The sequence below is a fragment of the Felis catus genome, chromosome D4 (assembly GCF_018350175.1).
Source record: "Felis catus isolate Fca126 chromosome D4, F.catus_Fca126_mat1.0, whole genome shotgun sequence".
Classification (NCBI taxonomy): Eukaryota; Metazoa; Chordata; class Mammalia; order Carnivora; family Felidae; genus Felis; species Felis catus.
In genome coordinates this window covers 80,332,006-80,352,069 of record NC_058380.1, presented here as the reverse complement: position 1 = coordinate 80,352,069, position 20,064 = coordinate 80,332,006, and the positions used below count along the sequence as shown (strand labels likewise).

The following is a 20,064-nucleotide window of genomic DNA, read 5'->3' as shown; positions in this document are numbered from 1 at the left end:
AACAGATGCTGGCGAGGATGCGGAGAAAGAGGATTTCTTTTCCACTGCTGGTGGGAATGCAAACTGGTGCAGCCACTCTGGAAAACACTATGGAGGTTCCTCAAAAAATTAAAAATAGAACTACCCTATGACCCAGCAATTGCACTACTAGGCATTTATCCAAGGGATACTGGTGTGCTTTTTCAAAGGGACACATGCACCCCCATGTTTATAGCAGCACTATCAACAATAGCCAAAGTATGGAAAGGGCCCAAATGTCCATCGATGGATGAATGGATAAAGAGGATGTGGCATATATACAATGGAGTATTACTCGGCAATCAAAAAGAATGAAACCTTGCCATTTGCAACTACGTGGATGGAACTGGAGGGTATTATGCTCAGCGAAATTAGTCAAAGAAAGACAAATATCATATGACTTCGCTCCTATGAGGACTTTAAGACACAGAACAGATGAACATAAGGGAAGGGAAACAAAAATAATACAAAAACAGGGAGGGGGACATATATATTACGTGACTCATAAATATGGAGAACAAACCGAGGGTTACTGGAGGGGTTGTGGGGGGGGGGGATGGGCTAAATGGGTTAAGGGGCACTAAGGAATCTACACCTGAAATCATTGTTGCACTATAGGCTAACTTGGATGTAAATTAAAACATATACATATAATTTAAAAAATAACAAAAAAAGAAAAATGGGACCATACCACATACCATTAAAAAAGAGTTTTTTTATTTTCATTTTTTATTTTTTTACTTTGGCTTAAGCATTCCCTGAAAGCTTTGCCAAACTTTCCTGGACGGCACGGCCATCTGGGACAGCTTCCGCCCAACCTTCTCCCTCTTCTCCTTCACTTGGGGTCAGACGTGCACCTCAGTCCAGCGGCTCCCTCAGTTCCCCGGTTCCCTCCCGATTTCCTTTCACACAGGCAGTTCCCCTTGGGGCCACCTGGGTGCATCCCACCTCATCCTGGCACCTGCTTCTCGGAGGTCCAGGATTCACACAGAGTGAAGGAAGCTTAGCCACCAGCTCACAGGCACATGCCAGGCCCCTCCCTGGGAATTCCCAGAATAATTACCGAGACATATGGAGCCACGACAGGCTAACACACTTCAAAAAGCTTTTATTGGATTCAATTTCCAAAAGGACAGATACTTGAGACAATTGTGCAAGGACCCTGAATTTCTGCATGGCTGTTTTTGGCTACTGTAAAAACACACACACACCACAGTGGCCCTGCTCTCTGTAAGGTCTCTGAAGGATGGACTGTTATAAAAAGGCACTGACCAGTGACAGGGGTAGGGCCTGCCTGTCCTCAGGCAGCCAGCTCAGCCATGGCCCTGTCCAAGGGATCCACAGACCAGTAGCTGTCATCCCAGCCGAGGAACCAGCCCACGAAGGAGGGAGGTTCAAAGCCTTGCTTCACGATGGTGATGGGGGTCCTCCTGTCGCGATTAGCTGGGTCCGTCTCAATATACCGCTTAGCTGCAGACACACATGCAGGAAAAGAAAACCCCAGGAATGCTTCGTGCATCCTTCACCAGAGAGAGGTGGTTCAGGGCAGAAGCTGCCTACGATGGCTTTCGGTCCTAGTGTCTCTGATGGCCAGTCCCTGCACTAGACGCTAGCATCCCTTAGCAATGACCGCACATGGCTCCCCGACCACCCTGCCCAGGAACGCAGGAAGGGCCCGGGGTCACGGTTTAACTCCCTGCTTCACAAAGTTCGTATCACTTTGCTCTCTTGCTCTCCCCTATTGGAAGATATTAACAAACCAGCTTGAGGGTTCTGCCTCCCAAGTCAGATCTGGTCAGCTACCAGAGATCTGCTTTCCGACATCCAAACCCTGACAAGTTGGGCCCTTGGGCAAACTTAGAGTAGCCTTTCCCTGGCGTGACCTGAAGCTTTCTGTAGGAGCTGATCTGCTCTTCCAGTGCCCCAGGCAGGGCTCCCAAGGGGCTGACCACGGATGAGGAAGTGCCACCCCGCTGTCACGAACTCCCAGACCCATGCGGGAAGCTGTTCCCACTGCACCGCAGGAAAGAGCCCCACAGGCACACGTGGTCCTCACCAGAGCTCAGGGCTTCTGTCTTTTCCTCTTCTTGAGAATCCTTTCCAACCCAGACAAACACCTGGAGTGAGGCGTGAAACGAAAGGTGTACATGAGAGCGCTGCCCACACGCACCGCTGGAGAAGAATGGGGAGGCTCCTGGGCCCCAGCCGGGACCGGACACGGCCCACAGACCAGGACTGGAAGGACTTGGAACAGAGCTTGCAAACTGGTGACCTTCACACACGCTTTCTTGGCCCACCCACCACCACAGCTTGGTCTATAATGCCCGTGTAGCCAAGTTTAGTTACCAGCTTGCGTTAAAATCTAGAATTCCGCATTCTCTTGAAAACTTGGAGGATCTGGCGACCACGGGCCTTCACGCTCATGTGGATGAGGCTGAGTGGCAGCACCCCTGCCCCCACCCCCACCGCCGATTTAGACCAGCATTTCCAGTTTGCCTCAGGACCCGCCACGCCGTGTCCCCCCACCCCAGCCCCCTCACTCGCTAACATTGCTTAACCAATGAGTTTGAGACCCTTCTCTAGAAGTTCATGAATTATCCCTCTCTGGCATTTGTTTGCTCAACCAATGAGCAGCCAAACATATGCTCACACCAAACAGGCACTAAGTCTGCTCTGGGCCGCACGGGTCTAAGGCTTGGAATAAAAACAAGTTACCAACACTACCACCGTTGTGAGCCTTAATACAAGTCGTGTAATACAACAATTTTTAGGTGTATCTAAGATATCTTAAAGGGGCGCCGGGTGGCTCAGCCGGTTAAGCGTCGACTTCAGCTCAGGTCACGATCTCATGGTTCATGGGTTTGAGTCCCACATCAGGCTCTGTGCTGACAGCTCAGGGCCTGGAGGCTGCTTCCGATTCTATGTCTCCCTCTCTCTCTGCCCCTCCCCTGCTTGCACTCTGTCCCTCTCTTGAAAATGAATAAATGTTAAAAAAAAATTTTTTTAATATTTTAAAGAGCCCCTGTCATTGACCAGATGATATCAGATAATAAAATACCAGTCTTTCTCTTACTTATTTACAAACGTGTTCCCTGCTAAACTAGAAGCCCCTTCACGGCAGGTACTGTGTCTACTTTGCTCATCGTAGGATTCCAGCATTTCTTCCTGGAAGACACTGGTGTGTACTAAATGTGGGCTGAGTGAATGAAGAAACGGATGAACGAAGAGATTAGGTGGCCAGAGGAGCCATCGACGACGGCAGCTGGATGGCTCAAGCTACAAACATTCTGGTATTGATCTTCCAACCGGGCATCCCCAGAAGAAGAGACAGAGGGGAGCCTTATGTCTTCGTGGCTGCCATCTGTAATTCTGATAACTCTGACAGGAAGGGTTATCAACGGCCATCCCCCGAGAGAATGTGAAGCCCTGTGAGGGCAGGGGAATGTCTACTTTATTTACTGCTCTCTTCCTAGCATCTAGAGCAGTGTCTGGCACAAAGCAGGTGCTCAGTTAATACTGGTCGACTGAAGGAATGGCACCACCATTCCTACCAGTCCTACACAACAGCCTTCCCCAGGAGGTGAAGCAGAGAGAGCTCAGAGCCCTCTAAAACAGAAGGAGATGCCCTTCGAAACGCCCAGGTGACCCTCTGTAGACTGTTTATGCCCGCATACGATATGCTAAGTTCAAGTTTCTCTACCAATAGATTTAAGGGAGGAGTTCACACTGCCCTAAGGCCCGGGAGAGAACGCTGGCCATCCGATTTGCATCTATATGGTGCTTCACAGTGTGCAAGGTGATCTTATCGACACCTCACCTCGTAGAATGAGGCAAGTGAGGTCCCATCACTCCCATTTTGCAGATGGGGAAATGGAGGCCCAGAAAGGGAAAGTGCCTCACAACACCTCAGGGACCTTTCCAGCAACATCTGGCTCTTTTAAGCCCTTCTGGCAACTGATCTAAGAGCTGCAGTCTAGCACCTCCCTCATCCCAAACAGCCCACGCCTTCTGTCCTCCACCCACCTGGTCCCAGGTGTCCAGGAGCATGACGTCATCTGTGGCCAGGTCTTCCTGCATAAGCTCGCCAGGAACCTCTTCGATCTGGGAAGGAACAGAAGGGTTAACGAAAGCACAGCGGTGATCCAGAGGTCTTCCTTCCCCTGGGCGGGCTCACTGTGCTCCAGCCGGCAGGGGATCCTTCCTCCCTGCCCTGCGTCAAGGGCTTCTCCCTGCCCTGCTGCTGACGCCACATGCCTTGCCAGCCCGCCTCCCAGTGGGTAAGCAGAGGCAGAGACCTCCGCCAGGGCTCACCACAAAACGGCCAATCTTGTTGGAGCAGGCAAAGAGGCGAGGAGGGTGGGCGTCCATCTTCTTGTCCTTCAGTCGTGGGGACGTGCGGTAGGCGGCCTTCCCGCCCAGCGCCTCCCAGAAGCTGTCTGTGAGGGGGGGAGGCCGCGCCAGTTGCCAACAGATACCGCCTCCCGCCAGCCCTTCTCATCAGACCCCACGATAAACCCTGCCCTAGCACGGCTGACTGCTCTCAATCCACCCTCTGCCTTCAAATCCCAGTGGGGACGGCGGAGCGGGGCGGGGCGGGGGGGGGGGGCAACAGGGAAGGGGCCTGAGGGAATTTCAAGGTGATGAAACAGGGGCCCAGAGAGGGCAGACTTGGCACGACACACAGCCAGGAATGACGACAGCACTGCAGGATGGGGATAATTATTCCCGCTCCACAAACAAGGTAACTGCGGCTCAGAGAGGTTAAGCAACTCACCCAACATCACACAGCTAACAAGGAGTAAAGGCAGGATACAAATCTTATCTGACTCTAATCCCCCTATTCTTTCCACTACACCTGCTTTGTCCACATGTGGCTATTTAAGTTCACTAAAATGAAAAACAATGAAGCATTCAGTTCCTCGGTCTCATTAATTCCCAGCATTCGTATTTCAAGCGCTCATTAGCCACATGCGACTAGTGGCTACCAAATTGGACATGGCGGGTATGAATATGTCCATCATCTCGGAAAGCACAGCTACTCTTCCCCATTTCTACTAAGCATCAGGCGGGAAGGCACAGACTCAAAGGCATAGCAGAAAGACTGAGTGAGGGCTGGCATAAAGATGTTCCTACCTGTATTCTGAAAAACAAAGCAGGCTTTGGCATTTCTGCCCACAGAAATTCTAAAGGTTAGGAGAGACTCTGCCCCCACGAGGCTGTTACTCTGCCTGTTTTTCAAGGCCTCCTCGCAAGTGACCACCTCCTCCAGCAGCCTTCCCCGAATGCCCCAGCCCAGACTGAGCTCTGCTTTCTCTTAACTCCTGGAGGGCCTCCCTCTCGCTGACCATAGCCCTCACTTTAAGCCAACCTGCTTTTGTTGAACACACAAAAGGGGACAGGTACGGAGAAAGGCAGGAGTAAGGAGCCCCCCCCAAAAGCAGAAAGGAGGGAGGGAGATCTAACAGCCACAGTCCTCAGCAAGCAACAGGCCCTGATGCCCCCAGCTCCTACCTGGCTCGCTGCCTTCTGCCACCTGCACAGGTTGGGCCCGAAGTACCCTGAGCAGCTCCTGGGCTCCTGTCTTCTCTGCGTCGCTGGCTCCTGCCCCCACCCACAGGTAGGCGGCCGAGGGGGTTTTCAGGACAAAGGCATCATTGGAGTTCAGTGCACCAGCTTTAGGCATGATCTGGGAAGGCAGAGTCCGATTAATCAGAAACCAGACAAAAAGTCCTCAGTCCCCTCCTTACTTCCCAGGAGACCCTGCAGCAGGACCAGCTCTTAGGTGGACACTTGGAAGAATATACCCATCACAACTGAGGGCACATTGGACAAGGAGGGGCTTAGTTGATTCACTCCCATGATTCACTAATGCACTGTGGCTCGTCAAGGTAATTCTAGAATTCTGGGCTACATTAACAGAAGTTGAGTGCCCAGCACAAAGGAGGTGAGATAGCCCCATTCTCCTCTAGGCTGTTCAGACCATCCTGCACCTTCAGGTCTGCACTTTCCACCATAAAAGGGATAGGAGCCGTCTGGAATACAATCAGGAAGTGTCCAGATGGCGAAGAACGGACTGTTAGGTAGTGAGCTTCCCATTATGGCAGGTATGCAAGGGGCTCCGGGCATCCTTGAAACAAGAGGAAGTCTAAGACATACAATTCTGCTTCCCAGGGCAGGGAAGGTGCAATAAGATGCCTCTTAACTCCTGCCCCCACCCCACCCAGTCCTGTGCCCGGAGATCTGCCCATCGAGTCCGGGGGGTTTCAAGTAGGCGAAACCTTCCGGAGGTCCAGGGCCAGGGCATTACCTCAACGGCTCTTGTGGCTCCAGAGCTGCTGGCCCGGACCTGGAAGAGGCGGGTACTGGCAGGGGCCGTCTGCCCACCCTCACGGGAGGTGCCGCCCTTGTAGATGATCATGGGCTTTCCGCCAAACAGGCTCATGAGGTGGGCGGGCTCCTTGCCTTGGACCACGCGGCTCTGGCAGTGAGATACGAGAGCAAGTCAAGAAAGGAGAGTGGGGGCGACAGTGCTTCTGTGTTCAACCCCTACCCCAGCCACCCTGGCCTGGGCCCCTCCCCCAGACAAGGCCATCACGCTGGTGTCTCCTGTGGGATGAAGCACGGCCCTGCAGCACACAGGGTCTGGGCAGAGAAACAGGAGCTCCAGGAAAGCTGGAGACGGCCCCATGGCTGCAGGTCCCCCGGGCACTGCCTCAGCTGCTCTCCCCTCCCATGAGGACCTGCCTTGCTGACCCTGACTCTAGTCCAAGAACCAAGAGTACCCATGTTTGCAAATGTTCCCTTAAATGGAAGCACATGGGTTGTTCGTGGACATTCTTCCAGAATGGTGACGTCAGTCCAGGGCAGGAAAGACGGCAGAGTGATGAGAATAGAGCCTTCTAGATATGGAGAGACCCCTCTTGCATAGCCAGAGCAACCTTTTAAACCCATAAATCCCTTCACATCACATTTATTAGGTAGCAATATCCCTTTGTTTCCAGGGTTAAGGTCAAATTCCTCACTATGGCTTCCGGTGGTCTGGCCCCTCCGAGCACCTCTCCAGATTTCTATCATGGCACTCCGTCCTTTGTTCTAACACTCAATGCTCCCTTCCACCTCAGGGCCTTTGCATATATCCTTCCCTCTGCCTGAAATGTGCCTGCCCAAATCTTTCTCGTCCGTCAGGTCCCAACAGAAAAGTATCTTCCGAAGGAGGTCCTTGTCTAATCCAGTTAGATCCTGCTTGGGATCTCTACGTTCTTACACTTAACATATGCGTGTAAGGGGGCTATTATGGGCCAGGCATGGCTCTAAATGCTTTACTAACATGAACTCTTTGTACACACGGCAATCCTGTGGCAGAGAGAGGATACTCAGAGAATACACAGGCATATAGAGGCTGAGCAACCTGTCCATGGTCGCCCAGAGGTGAGACAGGATTCAAGCCCAAGCAGGCCGGCTCCACATCCCCCCTCTGACTGTGCTGCCACACTGCCTCTACTGCTACTGTCTCCATGTCGCATTTGCCTGAGTGTCTGCCGAGCATCTTTCTCCCCCCAAGACCACAAACTGCATCAGCAGAGGGGCGGGACCTGCGTGTTCACGGCTGCGGATGCTGTTGGGCACACGGGGAGCCCCACGTAAATGTTTGCGGGATGGGAGGATGGACAGTCAGAGAGAGGAGTGACCAGATGGACAAGATGCAGGGTGTGGCCCAGTGGGACACTGGGCTGGCCTCACCTGGACAGGGGTCCCTCCTAGCTCCTCATCCAGCTGGGCGGTCAGGATGGCAGATGCGGCGACCTCATCCTGCGTGGACTGGGCGCCCTGCCTGGAAGCGGAAGTGATAGCACCGAGGTTTGCACAGAACCCAGAGTGTCTCCTTTGCCCTGGGCCTGAGAAACCCACAAATCTCCACATTACAGGTAATGAAACTGAGAGGGAAAGGGATTTTCTCACGAGCAACCAGTGCCAGGAACCAAACCAACGTGCCACACCCCCAGCTCAGCACTTTGCCTTCTTCTGAGACCTGAGCAAAGGCAATGGCCTTCCTTATCCTAAATGTGCCCCACGGGGACCGGCTGGTTCATCCCGGGCTGGGCAGCCACAAGAGAAGGTGCTCTGAGAGGCCAAGATGTAGAAAGGCGGCCGGGACAATTCTCATGGGGGCAGAGGCAGGTCAGAGTGCAACACGAGCCCATTTGCAGGAAAAGACATCGGGACTTAGCCTCATGTGAATCTGCACAGAGAGGTCTGTGCAGATGTCCTCCAAAAGGCCCATGGTGATTGCCCTGAGAGGGGAGATTGGGGAAGGCGGCTTTGGTTTTCTGACCCATCTCTTCCTATACTGTCCCAATTTCCTGCAACTGACATGTGTTATCTGTATAAGCAAGCAAAATATGATAAATCAATGTGTGATGCAGCTATCAATTTCAAAAAATGCCTTCTGAATTCTGTACCATGTGTAAGTGTTACCTAGTCAAAAAAATTTTTTCTTTAAGCTGCCTTGTTTTGTTTTGTTTTGTTTTGTTTTGTTTTGTTTTGTTTTTAGAGAGAGAGTGCACACGTGATTGAGGGGGAGAGATACGGAGAGAGAAAGAGAGAGAGAATCTTAAACAGACTCCACGCACAGAGCCCAACTCGGGGCTCAATCTCACGACCCTGAGATCATGACCTGAGCCGAAATCAAGAGTCAGACCACTTACTCGACTGAGCCACCCAGGCGCCCCTCCTTTAAGCTGCTTTTAAAAGTCTGAAATTGTTGAATTGAGAGGCATTCTGCAAAACAACTGACCGGCACACTCCCAAAGCAGTTAAGGTTATAAAAGAAAAGTGAAGACTGAGGGGCTGTCACAGATTAAGACATGGTGATTAAATGCCACGAACAAGTCACGATGGCTAAGTGCCAGGTGGGATCCTGAGTTAGATCCTAGACCAGAAAACGGACGTTGGTGGGGCAACTGGTGACGTCAAAATAAGGTCTACAGATTGGTAAAGAGAATCGTACCAATGTTAATTTCCTGGTTTGGATCATTGTGCTATGGTTAGGTAATCGAGGGAGATGTGTAATAGGTTCATGGAACTGTCTGTACCATATTTGCAACATTTTGGGAAACCCAAAATTATTTCAAAACAAAAAGCTTAAAGAGGAAGAAATCCAACAATCATCAAGAAGTTTTGAGACTGTACAGTAAGAGAAATACAAGTTAAAAAGATACTGATGGGGCAGCTGGGTGGCTCAGTCGGTTGAGTGTCCAGCTTTGGCTCATGTCACTATCTCATGGTTCGTGGGTTTGAGCCCCACATCAGGCTCACTGCTGTCAACACAGAGCCCGCTTCGGATCCTCTGTCCCCCTCTCTTTCTGTCCCTGCACTGCTCACGCTCTCTCTCCCAAAAATAAACATTTTTTTTAAAAAAACTTAAAAAAAATTTTTTTTAAATCTACTGAGATACCATTTTGTAAACGATAAGGGAGATAAACACCCAAAAGTTTGAGAATATAGTCCATCAGTGAGGCTGTCTTGCTCGTTGCTGTTAGGAACACAACATGCTACAAAGCGCATCTAGGGAAAATGGGCACCACGTATCACAATGACGAGCACATTTACTGTTTGATCCAGCAATCCCACTTCTGGGAGCCTACCCTACAGACATTTCTCTACATATTTATTTGTTTTTTTAATGTTTATTTTTGAGAGAGAGAGAGAGAGAGAGAAAGACAGAGAGAGAGGGTATGCACAGATGGGGGAGGGGCAGAGAAAGCGAGTCACAGAATCTGAAGCAGGCTCCAGGCTCTGAGCCATCACCACAGAGCCCGATGCAGGGCTTGAACTCACAAGCCATGAGATCATGACCTGAGCTGAGGTCGGACGCCCAACTGACTGAGCCACCCAGGCGCCCCTCCCTACACATTTAAAATGATGTTTGTTTAAGGTCACTAATCACAGCAATACTGGGAATAGCAAAAGACCGGAAGCAATCCAAGTGTGCATTAGCAGGGAATTTGTTAAACAGGCTACAGTGTAGCCACACAGTGGAATATTATGCAGCTGTAGAAAAAAAAAAGGCAAGGAAGCATTCTATGTGCTGACATAGATTGATCCCCAGGAAGTATTAAACAAAAAAAGCAAAGTGCAGGACCATATACACAGTATGCTATCCTTTGAGTAAGGAAGGGAGGAAACTAAGAATACAGTCATATTTGCATGAACAATTACTGGAAGAATATATAAGAAACTAATGGAAACAGTTACTCACGGAGGGGCAGAGGTTGGAGAACGGGGTGAAGGGGGGGTGGGAACAAGATTTCTCAATAGATACCTCGTTATTCTGTCTTGATTTTGAATGATGTGAATGTGTTACCCATTTTAAAGGAATTAAAATAATTTTTAATTAGAAAATGCATTACAGTACTTAATGTGGAATTGTGGGAGAGATTTTCTGTGTGTTTCTCCGTATTCACTGCATCTCCTACAATGGACATGTAGTATTTCTGGAACAATAGTTTAAAAGCTGTTTCAAGAAATAAGACAAGTGGTGTTGCCCTACAGAGAGGAGCCTCTCCTAACAGCGTGGCCCACACAGGCTCAGGCTCCCCTCAGCCCTCTCAGCCCCATGCTGTTTCCAGGGCCCAGCCAGTGACCCCCACACTCTGCCCATAGCAATGGCCCACAGCCTCACCAGTTGTAGATGATCTGTCCCTGCCGGCCACCATGACGGTAGTTGTACAGAATGATGTAGCTGTCCCCACCGTAGAACTGCCCGTACGTGGCGGGGTCCACAGGCACTTTGTTGGAGCCTTCAATTCTCCAGATCTGCCAAGGCAAGGCTGGGCTCAGACACGGTGTGGCATCCCCACTCCCCAACTCAGGCCAGTGGGGAAACCGTGGTGTGACAGGTCACGGTTACACAACGGGATGAGCTTTTTATACGTGGCTCCACTTGGGCTCAGACTGAAAGTTAAATAATTTGCCCCAATCCCTGACCCGCTAGGATTCAAACCCCCAGGTCTCTTGCCCTGGATCCCTATACCATACTGCCACCTGACCCCGTAGTTCTCCCCCCCCCCCTGCCACCAGAGCGATCAGCACAGGGACCGGTAGCTGCATGGCGGTATTCAGAATGTGCTTTTAGTGAGCGTAACACTGCGAGTGCCTACCTGGAGGTGTCTCAAGGATCAGGTGAGTTTATTCATAAAAATCTCGCACAGTGCCCGGCACAGGGTGACGGCCATGCAGACGGCAGCCACTCTTATTATCAGAATTGTTATCGTTGTCATTGCTAATAATACCGTTCACTGTATGATTATTGAGTCATCTGGATTTTACAGATCACTCCAGAAGCAGGGCCATCCCTGGGTGACCTCCGAATGATCTCTTAGCAGAGCTCCAGTGACAGTTTTTCCAAGCCGGCATGAGGCCCTGCAGCGCCACCTGGTGGTGTTGCAGAGACACCGAGCCCTCCAAGACCAAGAAGAACCTCCCGACCTTGAAAATTCTAGGCGAAGGAGTGGGATTAAGTCCCATTTTACAGGCAAGGAAAGTGAGGCTCAAAGAGGTTAAGTGACTCATCTGAGGTCACACAGCCGGGCTGCTGGAGCTGATTCCATACTGCCCACCCTGAACATGTCCACTGTGTCTTTCCTTCCCCACTGGAGGAATGAATGAATGAACAAGTAATAATAATACCAATGACAAGAACGATAATAAGCAAAAATGAACACTTCTGCTGTTTCTATCATGCAGAACAATGGTTGCCTGCAGCAAACTCTACTTCATAAACATCTCAGGACTCCAGCCCCCACCTCTCCATCTTTTCACTGTGACCTTCCTGGGGTCAAGGCTGTCTTCTCTCACCTAAACTATTACAACAGTCTCCTCATAGCGTCTCAACCTTCATTTTTCCCACCTCGAATCCATTTTCACAGCAAGTTTCAAAAGCACAGAACTGAGCTTGTCGCATTTCTGCTTTCGAAGCAAAAAAAAGAAAAAACCCTCACTAGCACCCACTGGTTACAGGATCAAGTCCACAGCCTTGGACCTGGCATTCAAGGCCCCTCCTCGAGAAAGCAGTCAAGCCCCAGGCTCTTGGGGGCAGTTTCCTGCCTGGAATACCCACCATTCTTCCCCTCTGGCAGCAAACTTCTACTTATCCTCTGAGGCCCAACCGAAGGGTCCCCTTCTCTGCAACCACCCTGCCCCCCTTGTCCTTCCTCTGTTCCCATAATCTGTGTGCTGGCTTCCAATCTTCCACAATTAGCTGTGGCTATGCTTAGACCAGGCACTCCTCGCTGGCAGGGTAAGGTCCGAGATACATGGTACGGGGCCAGGCAAACAGCAGGTGCTTAGGGTATGTTGGCTATGAAAATGAACCAAGGCAAAAGAATCCCATCCACCAAAACCAGGGTCCAAACCTCACAGAGAAACGTCCTCAGGAGAGGAGGAGGCAACGCATGAGCTAGAAGTGCCCAGGAGGGAGCACGGAAGGGGCCTGGACGCCCTCCCCCACGCCCCGCCCCCAGGCACCTGTTTCTGGCCCCTGCCATCGTCATCCATGCCGTGCTGGGCCGCCATGGCAGTGGAAGTGTGCAGGGTGGCAGCATCGAAGGGCACGCGCTCCACGTTGGCAATGTGGCTGGAGAGGTAGGTCAAGCCTGGGCCGTCCGTCTGGTCTGGGTCCCGCCAGTTCTTGAAGAACTGCTTGAACAGCGGGGTCTCACCACCCTCGGGAAGGACAGAGACCTGGAAAGGGGAAGGAAGAGCAGGCTGTGGCTGGGCTCAGGTGCCCGGAGGACAGGGGCCGCCCAACAGAGGTCCTCGGGGGAGACTCAGACACCCAGCGCACACTGGGGTGGGACACCTACCCCACCCCGGCCCTTCCTCACCCAAAATGGACCCATCCTCACTGTGCTGTCCGGCTCTAGCTCACCTGGGTCTGCCTGGGGTAGTCCATCTTGGAGATGAAGTCGGAGGCCGTTTTGAGGGCGGCCTTCCTCTCCTCTGTGTTGGCCTGCTTGCCTGTCGGCAGATGGAGGGGGTGAGGGGCCCGGGGTGAGTGCTGTGCCCTAATGTCCAATAGTCCAGGGGAAGCAGCAGGTGAACCTCCCTCCCTATTCCTCTTAGGCTGTGGACAGCCAAGGCCAGAGACCCCCAGAGATGACCGCTCCTAGAACTCCTGGGATTCCAGCTGGGGGTCCTGGCTGACAACAGTCACTGTAACAACCGTTTTGGTCCATTTACTGAGCGTGTATTTTGTGCTCTGAAATGTACACAGCTGTGTTCGTTTAATCCACACAACGGCCGTTTGTGATAAAGGTCATTATTATCATGCCCCATTTATCTATAAGGAAACTGGGGTCTTAGAGAGGTCAGGTGACTTGACCAAGGCCACACAGCAAGTGGGAAAGCCGCGACTCAGACTCTGCCCCTTCAACTCTGTAGCCTATGCCCCATCCCCTCGAGCCCCCTTCTCTCCCCTAGGCCATGTGTCCGCCACGGGGGCCCCCTCCCTCCCCGCCGTCTGAAGTCTGCCCCAACCCGGAGAGCCTCCCCATGCCTGCACGGCTCCTGGCCAGCACGTGCCAGCCCACAGTTCCCAGCCTTCTTATTGGCAAGGCTGAGGGGCCCAGATGATAATGACGATGACGACAGCCCTGAGTGCTCAGTCTCTCTCTCCCTCTCTGCCCTTCTCTGTGTACCGATTGCCTCCCTCCCCCTTCTGCCCTCTTCCTCTGGACTAACAGACACTGGAGGAAGATGCCGAGGGGTCCTCTCAGAAGCATCTGGGCCAATGTTTTCCAAGAGCCTCTCACCATCAGTCCCCTAGCACAGCGTTTCCTAAACAGAAGCCAGATCACCTTCATGAAAAGCCCCAACCAACATACATTAGCAGGTTAAAGGCTCTTCAAAGTCCTGCAGTAAACAAGCCTGGTGACATTATTTAACCCAGTGTTGCCCATAAACTTATCTGACCACAGACCTGTACTTTTTTTTTTTACACGATGCCAATTTACCTCTGAGAGAACTGGTTTTATAACATGTGCGGGAACACTGATTTTAGCCCAAATGGGAAATCGGAGGCCCAGAGAGGGTGAGTGAAGTGCCCAAGATCACAGAGCAAGTCAGTCGCAAAGCCAGGGCTTCAGAACAAGATTCATTTTCTATTCAGGAGCCTACCATGCCCCAGGGTGCCTGCACCACAGACCCTGCCTCCCACCCAAGGGGCTGGGGGACCTCCCACCCAAGGGGCTGCGGGACCTCCCACCCAAGGGGCTGGGAGTTGGTTAGCAACCCTTTCCCCGTCCTGCATACCTTTCCAGACAAAGATTTTCCCATCTCTGCCATGGTCCAGGATGAAGCAGTCCTCTGACCTCAAAGCCCCCTGGGCGAAGGGGTTCTCATCAGCCACAAGGGAGACCGACATGGTGCCCGCGCCATTGGAGACCTGAGGGGACCAGGGACAGGAGGTCCGGAACGTGAGCGACTCCCACCGCTTGGGCCTTCCCAGGTGGCGCCCCCCCAGCTGACACACTGGTCGGTCTACATCCCAACTGCCCCCTCCCCCCCATGACACCCCAGAGTAACACCTGGACTTGTGTCCCCAAGACCTGAGGCACATCCTGCTTTGCCACAACCACATCTGTAACCTACACCCACGTGTAACATAGAAACTGCACACGGAAGGGAAGGCGGAGGGGATGTAAAATGCAGGCGTGCAGGTGGCATGGAAGAAGAATTGTATAACTGGCCGAGGAGACAGTCAATCTCATTAGTAGAAAACAAACAAACCAAAAAGGAAATAAAAGATGTGGATGTGGATGAAATGTGGTATCCCGGATTGGAATCGGGAATGAGAAATGGGGGAAACCTGATGAAAGTCTATGGTTTAGTTAACGGGACCGAACCAGTGTGAATTTCTTAGTTTTGACAAACGTCTCTGGTTATGTTAAGATGTTAAGGAGACGCTGGTTAAAGGGAACGTGGGAACCCTCTATCCTTTCTTTGCAATTCTTCTGTACACCCTAAATTTATTTCAAAATAAAAATTTTTCACTAAATTCATAATTTTTCACTAAATTCATACCACACTAGCCAAAACTCAAAGACAAAATTGGCAATACCCCGTGTTGACAAAGTTCTGGGCCAGCAGGTACTTTCGGACTCGTGGTGAGGATAACTCGGGAGCCCTTCCAGAGTGCTGTTTAGTAATATGCTATTCAGAACCTTAAGGAACAAATGTTCTATCCTTACTGAGTGCTTCCTACCTGCCAGGCACTGCTCTGAACAATTTGTATAATTTAATAACTTATGTCATTTTAGAACTCCTTTAATCCTTCCAACAGCCCTGTGAAACCTCTACTAATATCCCCATTTTATTCACAAGGACACCAGAACACAGAGAGGCTAAGTAACTACACAGCTAGAAGGCAGACCCGGGATTCAAAGCCAGGCGATCTGACTCCGGAACTGGTATTTTCAATCACTAACTTCGTCTTCAGGCTTTGACCTAGTAATCCACGTCTGGGAATTTGTTCTAAGGCCATACTCAGTACAAGTGTACAAAGAGGGACCGTCTGCAATCAGGAAAGGTGGACACAGCCTAACATCCATCACTTAGGGGGTCTGTTGAAATTCTTAACCTTCATAAAATAGCACACAACAGAGCCACTAGCCAAGGGCATCTAGATTTCGGTTGTAGAAAGATATTCCTGACCACGCTGAGAGGGAAGAAGAAGGTCACAGGAAAGCGTGAATAATTTGGATCCATTTATATCAAATAGAGATGGAAAAGTGTGTAATTAGATACAAAAAGATGTAATCTGGACTTTCTTTCACTAAAACGGTCACCGTGTAACCATGGTAACCTTAAAAAGGGTGCAGGAGAGGCTGATTTTTTTTAAACTTGAGTATTGTTACTTTTATAATTAAAACATTTTAAAAATGGTACTTATCTTAAACCAGTGGAATTGCGTTTCTTTTTATGTTCTGGAGTATTGCTACTTTTTTCAATGAACATACATTACTTTATAATCAGAGTAAAAATCAGTGTGGTTATTCTTCGAAGGTGATAGGAATCTGTACCCCATTTTGTTGTTCTTTTACCAAAATAAGCTGAGGGCGCAACATGAGCATCATGGCGTCGGCTGGGCTTTCCCCCAGAGCTCTTGCCCTGAAGCCAGAGTTCCTTAGCTCAAGATCAGCCTGAGTTTTAGAAATCACAAAATACAGGGGGGCCTGGGTGGTTCAGTCAGTGGAGCGTCCGACTCTTGGTTTGGGTTCAGGTCATGATCCCAGGGTGGTGGGATCGAGCCCTGCGTCGAGCTCTGTGCTGAGCATGCAGCCTGCTAAAGATTCTCTCTCTCTCCCTCTGCCCCTCTCCCCGACTCATGTGAACTCTCTCTCTTTCTCTAAAATAAAAAATACATACATACAAAAAAATCACAAGAAACAAATTCTAAATGAAATAACTACACACGCATGTGCGGCCATTTCTATAGTATTTTCCCAAGTATTTTCCTAAAACATTTTCCCCCCAGTTTTCTCTGTGGACTCCCTAGAAATCCTGCAAAGTTGACCTTACCGCCCTTCTCCCTACCGAGGGCGCTTTGCTCAGGGTCCCACGGCCAGGAGCTGCTTCCCCGTCCTGACCCCACACGCAGGGAACAGAGCAGCTGAGACTTACCTTGTAGAGCTTGGCCAGCTTGCGGTTGGCTGCATCCTCCTTGGCTGTGTCCTCTGCACCTGCAGGCAGGGTCGGCTTAGGGCCCAGCACCTGTAGGAGATGAGACACGGAAGAAAGGGTGGCCGTGAGCTCCTGGCAGCCCCCTCCCGCAGCGAGGGGCTTGGGTTCCTGAGAGAGCTCCCTCTCCCGGCAGGCAAGGACCACTGGGGCATCCACAGGGACTCTCCACTTAGGGTAGAGCCTCCTCAGAGGACGTCCTGTATCTCTTCCTATGTCTGTGGTGTGCGGATCTCAACCAGACCTGCCTGGCAAGTCCTTCCCTCCCTGTTGCCCTGTCTGCAGGAGTTCCATGAGAACACCCCACTCCTCCGCCTCGGGACAGTCCTTCAGACATTTATTCTACCATTTCCTCCCCGGCTCTCTAAGAATGGCAAACACCTTCCACCACCATGCCTTCAAATGATCCCACTTAATCCCCACACCCATGCTAGGAGGCACAGATTATCGCTCTCATTTTATAGAAGAGGCAGCTGAAGTCCAGAGAGATGGGGTGACTTGTACGCACAGCTATGAGGTAGCTAATTCAGAATTTGAACCTGTATCCCTGTGACTTCTCGGTCTATTTTTACTCCTCCGTCTGGGCTACACCACCAGACTCAGCAGCCCCAGCTACAGCCCCTTCCAAGCCATAGTTGGTATCCAGGCTCCTCCCCATAATAATTATCTTCTGCTCTTCCCAAAAACTGGAGCTCAAATGCCCCCAGACAAGTAGGAAGCAAAAGGCATGGAACAGAGCTCATGGTCTCCTCCTCATCCTGGTCAACTCTGCCTCCATTGACACGTCCTCAAAGCACGGTGGCTGGCAAAGCCATCCTGCAGTTGCCTAAATGGACCATAAATCACTAGGAATGATCAGAAGAGGAGAGAGGGGCTTGGGTCAGTTGTCTCTTTCTGATCAGGCTCCAGCACGGGGATTGTTCTCACCGCCGCCACCCTCCTCCTCAGCTCCCTGGAAAGACCTGGCCCTCCCAGCGAGAGGGTGTGGCTCACAACCCCAGCATGCACCAGGCCCTGGGATTCCAGCCCCACCTCTCAGGGGAGTCTGGGATTTGTCAGGGAAGTTGCTCTTCCCCACCTCCCGACGAGTTCCAGCTCAGTGGAAAAACAAATTCACCTCACAACTGCCTAACCAATGGAGGGGAGAGAATGAGCATCCCGCCTCTATGCTCGGCCCCACCCCGCACCCCTGGGATGTGGCCACGGGTACCTGGAGCATCGCCTCGGGCTCAGCGCCCTCCTCCGACACATGCACTCGGGCCCGGCCACTCCGTTCGTTGTCCCGGATGCCCTTGGACACCTGCGTGGCCTTCAGCCTCTCGAATCGGTTGCTGTTGGAGCCACACCACTGGTAGATGTCCTGTGAGACGGGGACCCTGTGTCAGGCAGTGCCCCAGCCTTCACTTAAGCCCGGCCCAGTGACACGGAGGAGACTGTGGGGCGTGTGTAAGCTCACCTCGTTCTCTGCGTGCCCAGATGCAGCCGCTGGAGCACGGCCGGGCACACGGCCGGGCACACACTGGGCGCGATCCGTGTGCACCAGGATATGTGAGTGTGCAGCTTGGAATATGTGCTTTCTCACAGGTTCAACTACACATACAACGTGTAAAAACCCGTCTGCCTGCTGGTGGGAGCGGGAATTGGCACAACCGCCTTGGAAAACCATTTGGCTTTGGCTAGCTCCGCAGACTGCTATCCCGTGACCCCGCAGTACCTTCCCCAGAGGTACACCCGACCGAAGGGCATTTGCGTGTGCACCGAACGGCCTGTGCAAGAACACTCTGGGGAGCACAACCTGCAGGAGCCTCAAACCAGAAACGACCAGACACATAAACAATAAAAGCGTTATTGGGGCACATCAGCCCAGTGAGATCTTACACAGCAAGGAGAATGAGCCATCTATAACCAAATGCCATGTGGACAGATCTCAGCAATGGAGTGTTGATCAAAAGGCAGCGGACGCAAGAAAGAATGATTCCATGCACGCAAAGTTCAGAAACTACTGGAACCACGTGATTCCAGAGAGTTCAGGATGATGGCTACCCGCGGGATTGAAGGGACCGGAAGAGCACAGGAGGGCCCTTCTATGGGTTGATGATGTTCTGTTTCTTAACCTGGGTGTCGGTTACACAGGTGTATTCACTTCGAGACACCCACCGAGCTGTGCACTCAGGATTCGCACACACTTTTGTGTACCTATTAGGCTCTAATAAAAAGCTTACACAAAATGTATCTCCCAACACTTGCATGGACGTTACAGCACGTGTACCTAGGAGGTCGGGGTAGAATGTCTGGCCACGCCCACTTGCAGGTCTGAGTGCACACGGGTGTCAGGAACGTGTACACAGCATCCCACATGTGTAAACCGGGCTGGGGTAAGTGCATCCCGCACACGTGGCCATATGCAGGTGTGCGTGTACAACTACACGTGTGACACACACCCAAGTCGATGTGTGTAGGCACTCATCACGGGGCGTGCCCAGGCCTGGTGGGCAAGAGCCGACAGTTTTCGCACGTGCCTGCATTTGTAAGTGACCATATGTCAAGAGGCGTGAAATGGGCGTGTGAACGCAAGACGTCAGGGAACCCGTATGTCAATCGAAACTGGAGGATGCTGCGCACGAGGTCTGTGCGCCTGTGTGTGGTGGGCTTGGGTCTACACACGCGAGTCTATGCGTGCTGGGCACATCTGTACTCGAGTCCCTGCAGGTGTGTCTGACTCGCGCACAGAACACGTGTGAACGCAGGAGCTGATGTCCCTGGGGCCTGCCCTTCCCACGTCTTTGTCCGCGTTCGCATCAGTGCGTCCACCTCCCCAGAGTCAGGCCTGGCCAGGCCAGAAGCATCTCAGTGGCCCCAGGGAAAGGGCAGGGCAGGACTCACGTTGCCCAGGTCCAAGATGAAGCAGTCGCCATTGTTGAAGCTCTCCCAGGACACAGGCACCTCGGTGGCACGGACCACACGCCGCCCTTTGACCTGGAAGAGTCTCTGCACCACCACCTCATTGGGCACCACGTGTTTGAATCCTGATGCCACGCCTCCTTTCTGTTGGGTCAAGGAGACAGTGTCAGTCCAGGACAAAGGGTCCAGGGAAGCAGATATGGGGGCAGGGGAGAGGAGTGAAATGAAGGAGATTCTGGCCTGTCGACCAGTAGCCTTCCAGCAGATTCCCTGGTCAGATTCTGCTTACTGCCACCCCTCTGAATCTCATACTCACTCCGCTAACAAAGACCCCGGGGGTCACTTGCCTGGACCAAAAAGCTACAGACATTCCTTTCTCAAAACACTGAGGAACTGCATTTCCTAAGG

The 20,064-nt window shown here is 51.7% G+C and overlaps 1 protein-coding gene across 4 annotated transcripts in view; it reads right to left on the bottom strand.

Annotated features, from left to right (window-relative positions):
* Positions 1–1,106: 1,106 nt before the first annotated feature.
* GSN (gelsolin) overlaps positions 1,107–20,064 on the bottom strand; it is a 53,558-nt gene continuing 34,600 nt past the window's right edge. For all 4 annotated transcript variants that reach the window (XM_045043478.1, XM_023242668.2, XM_023242669.2 and 1 more), the window contains 14 exons: positions 19,639–19,800; positions 17,966–18,115; positions 16,699–16,788; positions 14,329–14,461; positions 12,947–13,035; positions 12,544–12,759; positions 10,700–10,833; positions 7,759–7,849; positions 6,326–6,496; positions 5,530–5,704; positions 4,330–4,454; positions 4,042–4,119; positions 2,075–2,135; positions 1,107–1,488 (listed from right to left, as the gene is read on the bottom strand). In XM_045043478.1, the coding sequence (XP_044899413.1) occupies positions 1,319–1,488; positions 2,075–2,135; positions 4,042–4,119; positions 4,330–4,454; positions 5,530–5,704; positions 6,326–6,496; positions 7,759–7,849; positions 10,700–10,833; positions 12,544–12,759; positions 12,947–13,035; positions 14,329–14,461; positions 16,699–16,788; positions 17,966–18,115; positions 19,639–19,800 (1,845 nt within the window). In that variant the 3' untranslated portion in view covers positions 1,107–1,318. The remainder of the gene's footprint in view (positions 1,489–2,074; positions 2,136–4,041; positions 4,120–4,329; positions 4,455–5,529; positions 5,705–6,325; positions 6,497–7,758; positions 7,850–10,699; positions 10,834–12,543; positions 12,760–12,946; positions 13,036–14,328; positions 14,462–16,698; positions 16,789–17,965; positions 18,116–19,638; positions 19,801–20,064) is intronic.